This window comes from Giraffa tippelskirchi, chromosome 3, assembly GCF_054371585.1.
Source record: "Giraffa tippelskirchi isolate mGirTip1 chromosome 3, T2T-mGirTip1v1.2.pri, whole genome shotgun sequence".
NCBI classification, from domain to species: Eukaryota; Metazoa; Chordata; class Mammalia; order Artiodactyla; family Giraffidae; genus Giraffa; species Giraffa tippelskirchi.
In genome coordinates, this window is record NC_137277.1 from 33,838,306 (window position 1) to 33,853,266 (window position 14,961).

Here is a 14,961-nt window from a genome sequence, read left to right on the forward strand (position 1 = left end):
GTACATGCCTGTTGAGTTGCTTCAATTGCATCTGACTCTTTATGACCCTATGGACTATAGTCTTCCAGGCTCCTCTGTCCATGGGATTCTCCAGGCAAGAATACTGGAGTGGGTTGCCATGTCCTCCTTCAGGGGATCTTCCCAACCCAGGCATCGAACACAGGTCTCTTATGTCTTCTATATTGGCAGATGGGTTATTTACCACTAGTGCCACCTGGGAAGTCCATTTATTTATTTGCTTATTATTTATTTGGCTGTGTCAAGTCTTAGTTGTGACACACAAAGTCTTTTGTTGTGGTGCTCAGACTCTCTAGTTGCAGCACATGGGCTTAATTCCTCCACAGCATATGAGAGCTTAGTTTGTGGACCAGGGATCAAACCCAAGTCCCTTCCATTGCAAGACAGATTCTTCAAAGTGGCAACCCCACTTTGAAGCTAAACTATCAAATGATTTGATACTGGGAACCCAGGATCCATTTTTCCCGTTCATGTTGGCTTTTCTTTTTCCAAGAGTAATGTGGAAAGGATGTGCCGGACTGTGGAAGACCAGTTTAATGAGATCAAGGCCAAGGATGACCAACAGACACAGTTAATCCATGACCTGAACATGCAGAAGGCAAGGCTGCAGACCCAAAATGGTGAGGATGGGTAGGGCCCTGGGGTCCCACTGCACCGTGGGAGAGGGTGGTCCAAACCCTGACATGGGCCCATATCTGTTTGCCAGGGGAGCTGAGCCACCAAGTGGAAGAGAAGGCCGCTCTGATCTCACAGCTAACCAAAGGCAAGCAGGTCCTCACCCAGCAGCTGGAGGATCTTAAGAGGCAGCTGGAGGAAGAAACCAAGGTAAGGATGGATGCCTCCATCTAGAATGGTAGAGTTGGGTAGGACCTGAGAAGTCATGGAGCTGGTTGAGGGCAATGCTGTGTCGCGAAGTCTGATGCTGCTCCTCTTTTCCTTGTAGCAGGACAGGAACATGTTCTTGGAGGTTCCAGAACCTTGGCATTGGCTCTCCTTCTTCAGAGCTAGAAAACTCTACCAGGGTGCTCCATCCTCAGAGCCCCTCTGTTCCCCAGTGGAGGGGCTGATAAGCCCCCCTCCCCAGGCAGGGGCATCCCCTCCCCACCACTGTACTAGCTGGGCCATCTTTGCCTCCGTGCATCTTCCCACTCTGCCCAGCAATCGTTCCACCCCCTTGAAATGCCCTCCTCTCTCTCCCCCATCACTCTTTGTGTATCGCCAGCTACAACACCTACACTTAAGGACCCCCTCCTCCAAAAGGCTAGGTGGTTTAGGGGGCACCCTTGGGACATTTGCATAAACGCAAATACCATCATCATATTCCTGATGTCAATATCAAGATATTTATAATTCACATCCTCCAACTAATCTGTCAACTCCTAGAGGGCAAGAATTATTTTTGCCCACTTGTGGTAGCTAACAGTAGTTATAGCACACAGTAGAACCATGCACACAGTAGGGGCTTGTAAATGTTGTCGATGTGTGTTCGAGAACTAAAACAGAAAACCAAGAGTCCCCAAAACTTCATATATATAGTTCTGAGGTTGCCATGTGCCAGCTAAAACTTACAGGGCACTCTTCTGGAATTCCAGCAAACTCCATCTGCCTCTCCTAAAAAACAAGAAAAGTGCTGTATTTGTCTCCCATCTTTCTAGTATATGGTAGGGGTCCTTGGGGGACTTGCCAGGCAGAGGGAGTGGAGAGAATCAGAGCCTGAGAAGGTCCCTTCCAGGAGCAAGGTTGTCTGGCTAGGATACAGAAGGAGCTAAGCTTTCCTTCCTGGGAAAAGTTTGTTGTTTGTTTCTGTCTTTGTTGTTCTTGTTCAGCCGCTAAGTCATGTCCTACTCTCAGCGACCCCATGGACTATAGTTCATCAGGCTCCACTGTCCATGGGGTTCTCCTGGCAAGAATACTGGAGTGGTTGCCATTTCCTTCTCCAATTGTGCCTTTAAAAGGATGCAAATGTATGAGTTACTGCACTGGGCCAACCAGAAAGTGTTCTGTGACCATTATGATGAGAGCTCCAATGTCCTCCTGACCAGGTGGAAGTGAGTGATGGAGGCCTCAGACATGTCCCCCTTCTGCTTGGGAAGAGATGGCAGAGCCAGGGAAACCGCACAGCTCATGTCAGAATTCCCGGATGGGGACACAGCCCCCGATGACACCAGAATATACTTTTGGGGTTTTCATGGTCATGGTATTCTGAAACACTGCATTAAGTAGTGAGAAGATTAATCCCTTTCTGATTCTACTCCAATTATCCTGATTAAATAAGGAAAAGGTCTCAATTTGGATGTTGTTGTTTAGGCACTGAGTCATGTCTGACTACTTTGTGACCCCATGTGACCCCGCCAGGCTGCTCTGTCCATGGGATTTCCCAGGCAAGAACACTGGAGGGGGTTGCCATTTCCTCTTCCAGGGGATCTTCCCGACTCAGGGATCAAACCCAAGTCTCCTGCATTGGCAGGTGGGTTCTTTACCACTGAACCACCAGGGAAGCCCCTCAGTTTGGCTACCATCTAACACTAGTGGATCTTCCTCATCAAAACACAAGAGAGTAGGACTAGGACACAGGGTCACAGCTGCAAATTACTTAGCTAGAAGGTGGTAACGTTGTCTTACCTCCGTTGCATTTATTCGGTTACCTTCTGTTTACAGCAAGTGTTAATGATTTTCCACTTAAATATAATATTCTACTTTTTAAAAAGTGAAGTAAATAAAACAGGAGCTATGCTGCTAACAGCTAAGTTTGTGAAGGCAGTAAGTGAATGATTCGAGTTGGGAAACACTGGTTGAAACAAAATTACTTACCCTGGAAAATGACCAAACGGTTTTGCAATTTGTCACCACGGTGATTCTGCAGGCCAAGAATGCCCTGGCCCACGCCCTCCAGTCCTCTCGCCACGACTGTGACCTGCTGCGGGAACAGTATGAGGAGGAGCAGGAGGGCAAGGCTGAGCTGCAGAGGGCGCTGTCCAAGGCCAACAGTGAGGTGGCCCAGTGGAGGACCAAGTACGAGACAGATGCCATCCAGCGCACGGAGGAGCTGGAGGAGGCCAAGTAGGGGCTCCCAGGTTACGGTAGGAGAAAGACACAAGGAAGAGACAGGGGACAGGCCCTGTCTTCCTCCCTAGGCCTTCAAGTTTTCTTAAGCACACAGACCGCATCTCCATGCCCTTCCCCCTGGGTCCTGTCCATTCATTCCACCTGGTCCCCTTGGCACCTCCTAGGTGACTGCTTTGCCATCAAACATTTTTGGATTCTTCAGGTGATACTTAGATCCTATCCAATCATCAAATTCCAGTCCTTTATAGATGGCTCCATTCCCTCCTGATCTGACAGTTACTTCTGAAAAAGTCCACCTTTCCCAGCAACAGTAGGTCTGATCCTCTTAGGAAAAAACTGGCCCAGAGACTCCAGGAAGCAGAGGAAAACACAGAGGCCATGAGCTCCAAGTGTGCGTCCTTGGAGAAAACCAAGCAGAGGCTCCAGGGAGAGGTGGATGATCTGATGCTGGATTTGGAGCGGGCCAACGCTGCCTGCGCCTGTCTGGACAAGAAGCAGAGGAACTTCGATAAGGTCCTTCCCCATCACTTGATGCAAGAGATGTGTGAATGCACACACCTTTGGGGTAGGGGGAGGTGCACAGAGCATCAAGTCCCAGAGTGGAGGGTTTGGGGCTTTGCACTGTCTCTTTGAGTTTGTGACGGTCCCTCCAAAAAGAATTTTATTTTTCATCAAAGTTAATTCAAATCACTTATAGACCAGCATATCTTTCAGAATACAGCAGATCTCTGGAGTTTGGAACCCCTGAGTTTGGGGAATCCCCCGGTTTTTCTGGTCCCTAAGGATGGGAGGGTCCCACTCCAGCATTGCTGACATGACTCACTGTTGACATGACTCAGTTCCTGGCCCTCTCGGCTCCTCACGGGTCCCTCTGTCACCTCCTAGGTCCTCTCAGAGTGGAAGCAAAAACTGGATGAGAATCAAGCTGAGTTGGAAGCGGCTCAGAAGGAGTCCAGGTCTCATAGCACTGAAGTCTTCAAGATGCGCAATGCCTATGAGGAGGTGGTAGATCAGTTAGAGACACTGAGACGGGAAAATAAAAATCTGCAAGGTGAGCGCTGCCCATCGCAGGGTAAGAGAGACCCCAGCTCTCTCCCCCCACTCACAGGGGTGTGACAGTCCCCCCTTCTCTTCCAGCCACCCCCACTGAGCCACAGCCTCCTCCTTCTCACTGCCCCACAAAATCCTCACATCTACTCAGTTACCCCAAGACCTAAACTCCCCCAATGGAAAGCACAGTGGCAGCCAAGCCTTGTTCTCAAGAATGGAGGGCTCATGGACTGCCAAGCTCCCTACACTGCTAGAGAACGGATCTTCCGTAGATTCTGTCTCTACGTGGCTTTGTGTCCTCGGGTCTGACACTAAATCCCTTAGGGTCTCAGACTCCTGACCTATAAAATTAGACCAGACCCAATGCCCCTGGAAGCCCCTTCTATTTCTGAGACTGTGATTCTATGCATTTTCTCCATGATTTCCTCCCTGGTCCTCTCCATGACCGTTTTGTAGACCGTGTGAAGGTGCAGGGTCACACAGTGTTCTGTTGTTCCTCCCTCTGCCCCTCCAGGTGAGGCCACACACCTGTCTTACCGACACCTCCCCCAAAAGGCTGCACTGTATTTGTTCTCTCCTGTATGAATATCATGAATGAATTGCCAGTCCCTTAGTTCCCTGGCAAAATTTGATTCTATGTGATCAAACAGAACCTGTGGAAATGGCCTAAATCAAGCCTGTCCTTTGCAGAAGAGATTTCCGACTTAACCATGCAGATTGCAGAAACAAACAAGAATCTTCAGGAAGTGGAGAAGACCAAGAAGCAGGTAGAACAAGAAAAGTCAGACCTCCAGGCTGCCCTAGAAGAGGTGGAGGTAAGTGCCTGGGATGTGATGGAGAGGCACAGAGCACTGTGGAAGGGGAACTAGACCATGCTCCCTGGGTGCCCTTCCTGCCAGGAGGCACTGGAGCTTTGCTGGAAAGAACATTCAGCTGCCCCCACCCAACGGTGGGGGTGGGGAGGGCAGCTGTGTCCTGCTGCTTTGTCTCCTCTACGTCCTCTAGTTCATCGTATAATATTTTCCCTATTGTATAAGTAAACCTGTTCTTTATGTCCTCAACATCTCAGAAAGCAAGAACTCCATCACCAAACATCCTGAAAGCCAGCTCCGAACGCCTTAGCTTCAGCAAAGAGCTACGCACAGTCATATTTGGCCACTGGGAATTCCATGTGGCCCAAAGAGTGCAATGTCCTGATTTAATCATCCACGGTGGCCAGTGCAGGCCAGATGATTGAGATGTTTCTAGGGAAATTTCCAAGACTCAGGGTAACAGGAGAGCAATTTTTCTTTCTCTGTCTTTTTAGAGACGAGGTAGGCTCCTGATTTACGGTCACTATTTTTTTTACAAAGACACAGTAATCAAATTTTCACTAATTCAAAACGATGCTCTGTCCTCAAGACATAAGGCTGTTTGTTTATAACAAAGTTTCAGTTCTAGTTTTAGCACTAGTCACAATTTGGGAGCAAACCGTTTGACCTCTTTGAGCACTGTTCTAGCCATTTGTACAATGAGCTTAATAGCACCCATTTTATCACGATGGGGATGAAAAATCTCATTCTAGAAGGTGGCTGCCCCAGCACTCCCAATCTCTCCTTTGCTTTTATCAGGGTTCCTTGGAGCATGAAGAGAGCAAGATTTTGCGTGTCCAGCTAGAGCTGAACCAGGTGAAATCTGAATTTGACCACAGGCTCGCTGAGAAGGATGAAGATATTGAGCAGCTGAAAAGAAACAGTCAGCGGGCAGCAGAGGCCACGCAGAGCATACTGGATGCTGAGATCCGGAGCAGGAATGATGCTCTGAGGCTGAAGAAGAAGATGGAGGGAGACCTCAATGAGATGGAGATTCAGCTGGGCCACTCCAACCACCAGGTGGCTGAGACCCAGAAGCACCTGCGCTCAGTCCAGGGCCAGCTCAAGGTGAATGGGTGGCCCATAGGGGACCTGACGGGACCTCAGCCTGCCCTGGGCTCCCGTCTCACCCCTGGCTTCCCGTGAAGGACGCCCAGCTGCACCTGGATGATGCCCTGAGGAGCAATGAGGACCTCAAGGAGCAGCTGGCCATGGTGGAGCGCAGGAATGGCCTCTTGCAGGAGGAGCTGGAGGAGACGAAGGTGGCCCTGGAGCAGACGGAGCGGACCCGCAAGCTGTTGGAGCAGGAGCTGCTGGACGCCAGTGACCGCGTGCAGCTTCTTCACTCCCAGGTAAGTCCATTCTCACTGCACTCGGGGCCACCCTGAGGGTCTGGCAGGATCCAGGCTCTGTGGAATGGCAGTCCCACCACTCCTCCCAGGCTAGTGGTCAAGACCAACTTTCATTAGGCTTAGTTCTTGGGATAACTTTGTCTCTAGATGGAAGATGGCTGAGCTTTCTTTTATCCAAAGATAAAGAAGGATGAATTATTGCATAAAGGGGCTGGAGAAGGCTGCACAGATGCAGTAACATTTAAGCCGCAAGCTTAGATAATTAGGGCTTCCGTGTGGCTCAGGCAGTAAAATATCTGCCTGCAATGCAGGAGACCTGGGTTCGATCCCTCGGTCAGGAAGATCACCCACTCCAGTATTCTGGAGAAGGGAATGCCAACCCACTCCATTATTCTTGCCTGGAGAATTCAATGGACAGAGGAGCCTGGTGGGGTACAGTTCATGGGATTACAAAGAGTCAGACATGACTGAGCAACTAACACATACACACACTTAGATAATTAGGATCATCTTTTGAAATAATTATTTTTAAGAAAGTTACAAAATTCCTTGTTTTATTTATTTATTTTTGGCCATACCACACGGATGTGGGTTCTTAGTTCCCCAAGAAAGTGAAAGTGAAAGTTGCTCAGTTGTGTCTAACTCTTTGCCACCCAAAGGACTATACAGTCCATAGAATTCTCCAGGCCAGAATACTGGAGTGGGTAGCCATTCCCTTCTCCAGGGGATCTTCCCAACCCAGGGATGGAACTCAGGTCTCACACACGGCAGGCAGATTCTTTACCAGTTGAGCCACCAGGGAAGCCCCAACTGGGGATCAAACCCTTGCCCCCTGCAGTGGAAGCTCGAAGCCCTAATCATTGGACCATCAGGGAATTCCAAAAGAAATTCCTTGCTTTAAAAACTAGAGAATACAAGCCAAAAAACAGAAAAATACCAAGCATATTGTTATCATTTGGGGATCTTTTATTCTAGACTCTTGTTTCTATACATAAATATGATTTTTTTTTGTAAATGTGATCAATCATTTTGTGACTTTTTTTCATTTAACAATGTTATAAGCACATTTCTATATTTTAAAAAAATTTTCTATGATATAGTTTTTTTAATGGCAGAAAATAGTCCATTTTAGTTGTGTATTATGACACTTTTATATAATCAGTCTTCTATGGTTTGGTATTTTTAGATTGCTCCCAATAAAAATTTTTATGATTAGAAGATTGCTATGACAAACTTCTTCATAACTAATTTTCATATACATCTATGATTACTATTTCCTTAATATTCCTAGAAGTAAATAAGCTCCTGGAAGCCCAATTTCATGGTCAAAACAGTAAAAGCATTTATATACTATAAATTGCTCTTTAACAAAATTGTCCCATTGGGAAAATATGTGTGAGTTCTTAGCTGTTATTTGTTTTAATCTTCACTAATGTTTATGGTTGAAAATGCCTCACTTTAAAATTTCATATTTCTTTGATTACTACTGAGGTAGAACATTTTGTCATATTTGTTGGTTATTTGTATTTTGTCTGGTATGTCTTAGCTATTTGTACTTTTGCCCTTTTTTCTTAATGGTTTATCTTATTTGCATATTAAGGAAGGAAATATTTTTTCAGCAATGCACACTGCAAATGCTTTCTCATTTGTCTTCACATTTATAACCCTATGTATAATGTTTGGATCATCAGAATTATTTTTCATTTCATATCATGAAGTCAACCATTTCCTTGTTCCAGCACCATTAATAAAATAATCTATCCTTCCTCAAATATTTGAAAACCTACCTTCATTGTTTATTCAGTTCTTTTACCTACAATTCTTGAATATGATTTGGGACTTTCTGTCTGATCAAGAATCAGAGTCTTTTTTAATATTTTTCACCCGTGTGAAAAATAAGAACTGGAACATCCTCAACATTAGGCTTCCTTCCCCACCCAACTCTCTCCCTTCCAATCACTGTAAGTGTCCATATGTAGCCTGAACCTCTGGTATCTAATTTTTCTTGTAGAACACAAGCCTGATAAATACCAAGAAAAAGCTGGAAGCTGACATAGCCCAATGTCAGGCAGAGGTGGAGAACTCTATCCAGGAGTCCAAAAATGCAGAGGAGAAGGCCAAGAAAGCCATCACAGACGTGAGCTCCATTCTTTCCTCTCAGAGATGCTGTCTGGAGATAAGAAAGGGGCTTCTAAGACAGGGCCTGGCGAGTAGGTCTCCTCTCCTCAGCCCTGCAGTCAGTCAGTGGTGGTTTCCTGGAGAGACGGAGGAGATGGGAGGCTCAGCAGAGGCAAAGTGGGAGGGGAACTGAGGGAGGGAGGAGAGCAGTTTGCCCAGGACCAGCCTCGCAGCATCCTCTGTGTGCTCGGGGAGGAGGGTGGGTGGCCCACAGATGCTTCCTGTGAACAACCAGGCGGCCATGATGGCCGAGGAGCTGAAGAAGGAGCAGGACACCAGCGCTCACCTGGAGCGGATGAAGAAGAATCTGGAGCAAACGGTGAAGGACCTGCAGCACCGCCTGGATGAGGCTGAGCAGCTGGCCCTGAAGGGCGGGAAGAAGCAGATCCAGAAGCTGGAGAATCGGGTAGGGTGACCAGAGGGGACTCTCATTCCCAGAGTGACAGAGGTTCAGCTGCCTCTGGCAGAACCACAGTCCCGAAACTTAGGTGGCAGGGAAGTGGGCACTGAGTCAACTGCAGGTGCAGTTTGAGGACCACGTGTGAAACTTGCTGTGAGCCAGATGTCCCGCCCACTCCTCCCTCTCTGGTCCCTACACCCCAAGACATATACAGACCCACTTCAGAAAGGGTATCCCTCAATACCTTTAGTGTAATGACATATCACATGTTCACATTCTATCTTTATTTAGATTCATATCTATATAACTGGGGGTGGGGGAAACAGACTTTGCAGTCATAAGATTATACATTTGGGTGTAGTTCATCAAGCTGCACTTTGATAAGGGGCTTCTCTGGTTGTTCAGTGGTAAAGAATCCACCTGCCAGTGCAGGAGACTCAGGTTTGATCGCTGGATTGGGAAGATCCCCTGGAGAAGGAAATGGCAACTCACTCCAGTATTCTTGCCTGGAGAATCCCATGGATAGAGGAGCCTGGCAGACTACAGTCCATGGGGTCGCAAAGAGTTGGACATGATTTGGTGACTAAACAATAATAAGCACTTTTATAAACAATGGCCCATCCTACGTAAAATCTGTTGCTTTGTCTTCCATTCCCAAGTCTCATTCCCTTCCTGGATTTCCTAATGTTGATTTCCTACTGTCAAAACACAACTTGCGATTCTGGTGTCTTTCTCACGCCATCCAAAATGCAGGGTGATTGGCACTTCCCCCAGGCTAACTCTCCAGCAACTTGTGATCCACACACAGAACAGTCCTGCTTTTTCTTGATCTGGGAGCATATTTTGTAGTTTTCAGTTTCTTTCCTCATGATTCCCTTTGTTTCCTGTACCCTTTGCTTTTCCCTTTCAACCTGCGATGGTTCATTTTATTTGCTTTTTAAACCGGGCTGCATTACCTGTTGGCAGTTTGGAGGAGGGCTTGGAGAAGGATGTGAAACTGTCTCTGTTGTCACCGAGAGAAGGGACATGAAAGAGGCAGACAGGATGAAGAGGCGGTGAAGAGAAGGAAACCACTTCTCCCATGGGAAAAACCCAAACGCATGCTTGATGCCAGCCTCCCAAAGATGTGGTCACTACACCTGTACACTTTAAATGTGAAGCCATCTTTTAGCTAAAAACTACAAGGCCACAGACACACGAGTAACAAAAGTAAACAGCAGGGAAGTTAGAGCTCCCCCTAGAATTCTTGAAATGCTTATTTTTAATTATTCCCAGTCCTCTTCTATTAAAACAAACTTGGGCTTGGCCTTCCCATGGACCCCTCCCTGGTGGGAGGAATTAGATCCCATACCACCCTCCCTGGTTCTTGATTCTGGGTTGGCAGGGAACCCTCCACCAGCCTCCCTATGGCATGGTAAGGCACCTGGCCTGTCCTCCAATCCAATGCTGCCCAGTTACTCAGCTCCATGAACCTTATAGCAGCCCAGAGGGAATTCCTAGGGAAGCAAATGTTTCATAGAACCTGATGGGAGACAGCTTCCTGGGGCTGGTGGGAAGGGGGGCGGGTCTTTTCTTTTCCAGTGTTCAGAGTTGCCGGTTCCACCGGTGGATTTCAAGGTTGATTCAGGGAGCCTGCAGGCCCAGAGCTGCCCTCTCTGTGGCCACTGGGATTCCCAAGGACTGGCTGCCACCACCACCATGGGACCCCCTCCGGATTGAGGAATCAGGCCACAAGTGGTGACCTGCATTCTCAGTGGCTATACTACTCCCTCACAGCTTCAGGAAAGGCAGACACAGCTATGAAATCAATAATTCCTGTGTAGCGCTATATCATCAAAAGATACTTTCATAGACTTTCTCTCATTTGATCTCCACATTCGAGATAAGTTGACAGGAATTATCTCTATTCTAAATACACAGAAATTCAAGAATTTCCCTAGCAGTCCAGTGGTTAGGACTCCACACTTTCAATGCAAGGGGCATGCATTCAATCCTTGATTGGGGAACTAAGATCCCATAGGTCACGCAGTGCAGCCAAAAAAAATTTAAAAGAGAAATAGATAAACAGAAACTCATACTCAGAAATGACAACTGACATGCTCTGGATTCATCAGCTGGACCTGGGGCTTAAACACACCTTCGATTCTCCTTGGCCCACTTTCTCTCTGTGACCCCTGCCACTGCCTTCCTCAATCAGGAATCCAGGCCCCCATGACAGCTCTCACCCAGCTGCATGGCCCCCGAGGAAGGGGCATCTTTTGCAAAGCTGCGTCCACTAGCCAAGCCATGTGCACCTGGGGCTGCTTCTGCCCAAAGAGGGCATCTTGTCATTAAAGCCACAGCATCGACTAGCGTCGGCCTTGAGAATAAAATAAAATGTGTTCTGAGCCTGAGGAGGAGACAGCTTTGCAAAAATAAACTTAGAGGATCTTGAGTTCACCCTAAAAACAACCAGCACATGAGTAGTAAGAAAAGCCTGGGAGATGTGGCCTGACCCCTGTGCTCTCTTCTGGGTGCAGGTACGGGAATTAGAAAGTGAGCTGGATGCTGAGCAGAAGAGGGGGTCTGAGGTTCTGAAGGGTGCCCACAGATACGAGCGAAAGGTCAAGGAGATGACTTACCAGGTAGGCAATGACTCTCCTGAAACCACAGCGGGTGCCCCATGGATCCCACCTGCAGAAGCAGAGGAGAATGGGTCTGGCATGGACCTTGTGTTTGCAGGCAGAGGAGGACCGCAAGAACATCCTCAGGCTCCAGGACTTGGTGGACAAGCTGCAGGCCAAAGTGAAGGCTTACAAGAGGCAGGCGGAGGAGGCCGTGAGTATGGGGTCCGTCCCGGTCTCATAAGGTCTATGGCAGCTGAGGCCTGAGTTTTCGTTTGCAGGCTATAAACACGAGCTCAAGAAGCCTGCCCTCTCCCTCCCCTATTCTCCTCTCCCTCCCCCATTCTCCTCCCCCTCCCCCAGGCCCCACCAGTCCTGTCCCATACCCCTCCATCCCTCCACTCTGCCTCGACCCACCTGGCTTTATCCCACCCACCCTGACTCACTCAGCACTCCCTGCCCCTGTGAGCTGACCTCAAATACCTGGTCTTAACTCATGTCATCCCATCTTACCCCTGGCCCTGGCCCCCACCACCTCCACCCTTCCTCGGCCTCCCTAACTCCCACTCCCCAGTTCATGCTTTCGGATCTACCCTTGAGCAAACAGTGGAACCAACAGGGAGGAAATGGTTTGGGCTGAAATGAGCACTTCCCAAATACCTTCTGGGGACCCAAGGTCTGAAGGACTTTAATAGCAGGAAGCTGGGGTGGCAGGGACGAGAGGGGTGGGGCCTTTTGCTTTGATAGATGAGAAATCCTTTGGGAAACTCTGGGTTCCACAAAGTTGGAGGGTTGCTTTACTTCAAGGGTTTCTCAGGTTTTGCAAGTGTCGTGGGATGGACCTCATAGTGGAAGAGGTATTCTGAGTTGTAGCATTTCTCACCCTTGATGGAACATGGCATCTCTTTTTAGTAAACAGAGCATCTCACAGGACTTGCATCCTGAGAGACAAAATCTGGGGGAGCCTGCTCCAGATAAATTACTGAAGATGAGGCTTCTCTCCCTGCCCTTTGTCTTCCCTGCTCAAGAGGCTGAGGCTTCCGTCCTGACCTCTGGGAAGCAGGTCTGGACTGGTTAAATGGGGGGAGGATTAGCACAGCTGCAGCAGGACTGGCCAGGGCCCAGCAGGCCACCTTTATCAGAAACCCTTGGATGGTCCTCAACCAGACCCAGCCTGGCCACAGGCAGACGGCACTGGGAGCAGGCACAGGGCAGGAGCAGGCACGGGGCAGGGGTGCGTGGACCATGGGTCTCTTGACACCTCCATGTGCCTTGGGAGACTTGGTCTCCTCTAAAGAGCTCTGAGGGGTGGGGATGGCATAGAGGAGGGGCACAGGGGAACAGGCAAGCATCCTAGGGGAAAAGTGAGGTGTTAGTCACTCAGTCATGTCCCACTCTTTGCAACCCCATGGACTGCAGCCCACTAGGCTCCTCTGTCCATGGAATTCTCCAGGCAACAATACTGGAGTGAATTGCCATTCCCTTCTCCAGGGGATCTTCTCCACCCAGGGATTGAGTCTGGGTCTCCTGCATTGCAGGTAGATTCTTTATCATCTGATTCACCAGGGAAGCCCAGGAAGCCCTATCCTGGGGGCAGCGGACCTCCCAGGTGACTGGATGGTGTACATGGTCAGGAGCCCGGGGCATCGTCCTCACTGCTGGAGAGCTTAGCTCTCCCTCCTCTGACCTCAGGGAATTGGGGCCCAAGCTCTCCTGGTTCCCCAATTCCCACAGAGGCCGTCAGGGACCCAGGGCCTCAGAGCCAGAGGGAGGGGCTTCCTCAGCCTCCTGCCCCCTTGGCCTTCCCTTCAGGAGGAGCAGGCCAACATGCAGCTGTCCAGGTGCCGGAGGGTCCAGCACGAGCTGGAGGAGGCCGAGGAACGCGCTGACATCGCCGAGTCCCAGGTCAACAAGCTGCGGGCCAAGAGCCGAGATGTGGGAGCCCAGGTGAGAGCAGACTCCCCCCTCCAGACACCCTGAGACTCAGGACCAGGCAGCAGCCACAGAGCTCAGAGGGAGCTTGTCAGCGTCCCTCCCTGGCTGCTGGCCGGGCCTTCACTGATGTACTGCTTTAGCCAGGTCCCCGGGGGTTCCAGGGTCACAGGAGCAGTGAGGGGCCAGGAGCCAGATGTCCTACTATCCCCGCCCCTCCCTCCCTGTTGCAAAAGGTGGTGGCCAAGAAGCCCCTGCTTTTGGGGGGATTCACCCCATCTCCAGGGGCTCGACTGGTTTGCTTTTACAATGAACAAAGGGAGACAAAGCCACATCTTAATATTTTTCTGAGACTACAGCCTCTCCAGTTGCCCCATTTGAACACGAGGCCAGACCTCACCTTTGCTTTGACTTATTTCCTGACTCATTTCCTGTGTACAATTCTTTTTCTCCCCCAGAAGATGGAAGAATGAGCCCCTCCTGATGCCTGTTGCCATGGGACACCTTGGGAGAGCAGAGGGAAGGTGTCCTGAGAAATAAATTCTCCTGGCAACTCAGGTCTCCGGCTCTGCTATGTTTATTATCACTGTCCGTTCTTCCTCCGTGGGATGGTTCTCAGATTCTTGCCAGTTCTATTGTATAAACCATAAAGAAAGAGATGTGAAAGTGGACCCTCCTGGCCCTGAGTAGGAAAGGAGGAAAATCAACTCACTGCAAGATAGACCACCAGCTCCCCAGTAGTTAAAAATAACTTTCAGATACCTGTGGGCCATTTTCTACTAGGAATTCATTATTATTTCCAGCTCAGTTTCCCTGAATTTACAGACAGGGAAACGGGACCCAGATGGATTAAGCACTCTGTACTTATCCAGGTTGGAGGATCCCAGACCCCCAAGATCCCAGACCCCCTAAGCTAAACCCCCCCAAGACCCCAGGGCTCTTTCCCCCAAGCACCTCTGCTTTTCCATCCTGTCTCTCCTAGGGTGGTGTCTCCACTCCTCTCATACCACCCACAGCTCCCAGAACATCTTCAGAGGTAGTAGGCACTCCTGAACACAGGATTCATTCCTAGGAGGAAAGTTACTTCGGGAAGGACTGCTCATAAGCTGTCCTGCAAGCCCTGTTTGTTCCTCCTTCCCATTTTCCTCCATGTGCACAGATCCTCTCCACGGTGCTCTGGCCAAGGATGAAGAGTGTGGCTAGTCTTATGGTCGCTCCCAGACCCCCCTGACTCTGATTAAGCTGGATTTCTTGCCCTGAAAGGATAGAAATGCAGCAGCATGAACAAGGACAGGATCAGGAGCCAAGACTTAATCTGAGCCTCAGACTGAGCACTTAGTAGCAATAGCTGTGTTGCCTGGTTTGGCCATGTACATTCGCTGAACCTGAGTTGCCTCAATGGTCAAACTGAGCTGTGTGGTCAGGGACATGGACTTTGGGTTCCATCAAACCTGGATGGAATCCAAATATTATCACATACCAACTGTGTGGCCTTGAGAAACTTAAGACTA

At 49.1% G+C, this 14,961-nt stretch overlaps 1 protein-coding gene and 1 long non-coding RNA gene across 4 annotated transcripts in view; one reads left to right on the plus strand and one right to left on the minus strand.

Annotated features, from left to right (window-relative positions):
- The window catches only part of LOC145541569 (myosin-13), a 48,092-nt gene extending 34,085 nt beyond the window's left edge, over positions 1–14,007 (plus strand). Inside the window, exons 26-39 of the mRNA XM_081578301.1 lie at positions 512–638; positions 725–843; positions 2,882–3,078; positions 3,414–3,597; positions 3,970–4,135; positions 4,825–4,949; positions 5,745–6,053; positions 6,134–6,337; positions 8,349–8,474; positions 8,751–8,921; positions 11,435–11,539; positions 11,637–11,732; positions 13,331–13,465; positions 13,909–14,007. Coding sequence (XP_081434427.1) covers positions 512–638; positions 725–843; positions 2,882–3,078; positions 3,414–3,597; positions 3,970–4,135; positions 4,825–4,949; positions 5,745–6,053; positions 6,134–6,337; positions 8,349–8,474; positions 8,751–8,921; positions 11,435–11,539; positions 11,637–11,732; positions 13,331–13,465; positions 13,909–13,923 — 2,079 coding nt within the window. The 3' untranslated portion in view covers positions 13,924–14,007. The remainder of the gene's footprint in view (positions 1–511; positions 639–724; positions 844–2,881; positions 3,079–3,413; positions 3,598–3,969; positions 4,136–4,824; positions 4,950–5,744; positions 6,054–6,133; positions 6,338–8,348; positions 8,475–8,750; positions 8,922–11,434; positions 11,540–11,636; positions 11,733–13,330; positions 13,466–13,908) is intronic.
- Positions 1–14,961, minus strand: part of LOC145541575 (uncharacterized) — a 108,044-nt gene that overhangs the window by 6,831 nt on the left and 86,252 nt on the right. The window contains exons 6-10 of one of the 3 annotated variants that reach the window (XR_014079128.1): positions 14,405–14,518; positions 13,851–14,082; positions 11,537–11,588; positions 3,908–4,076; positions 2,830–3,567 (exon numbers count right to left, since the gene is read on the minus strand). This is a non-coding gene — a long non-coding RNA (uncharacterized LOC145541575). Of the gene's footprint in view, positions 1–2,626; positions 3,568–3,907; positions 4,077–8,368; positions 8,508–11,536; positions 11,589–13,850; positions 14,083–14,404; positions 14,519–14,961 lie in introns of those variants that run through there. The other 2 variants (XR_014079127.1, XR_014079126.1) reach the window with 2 other exon arrangements.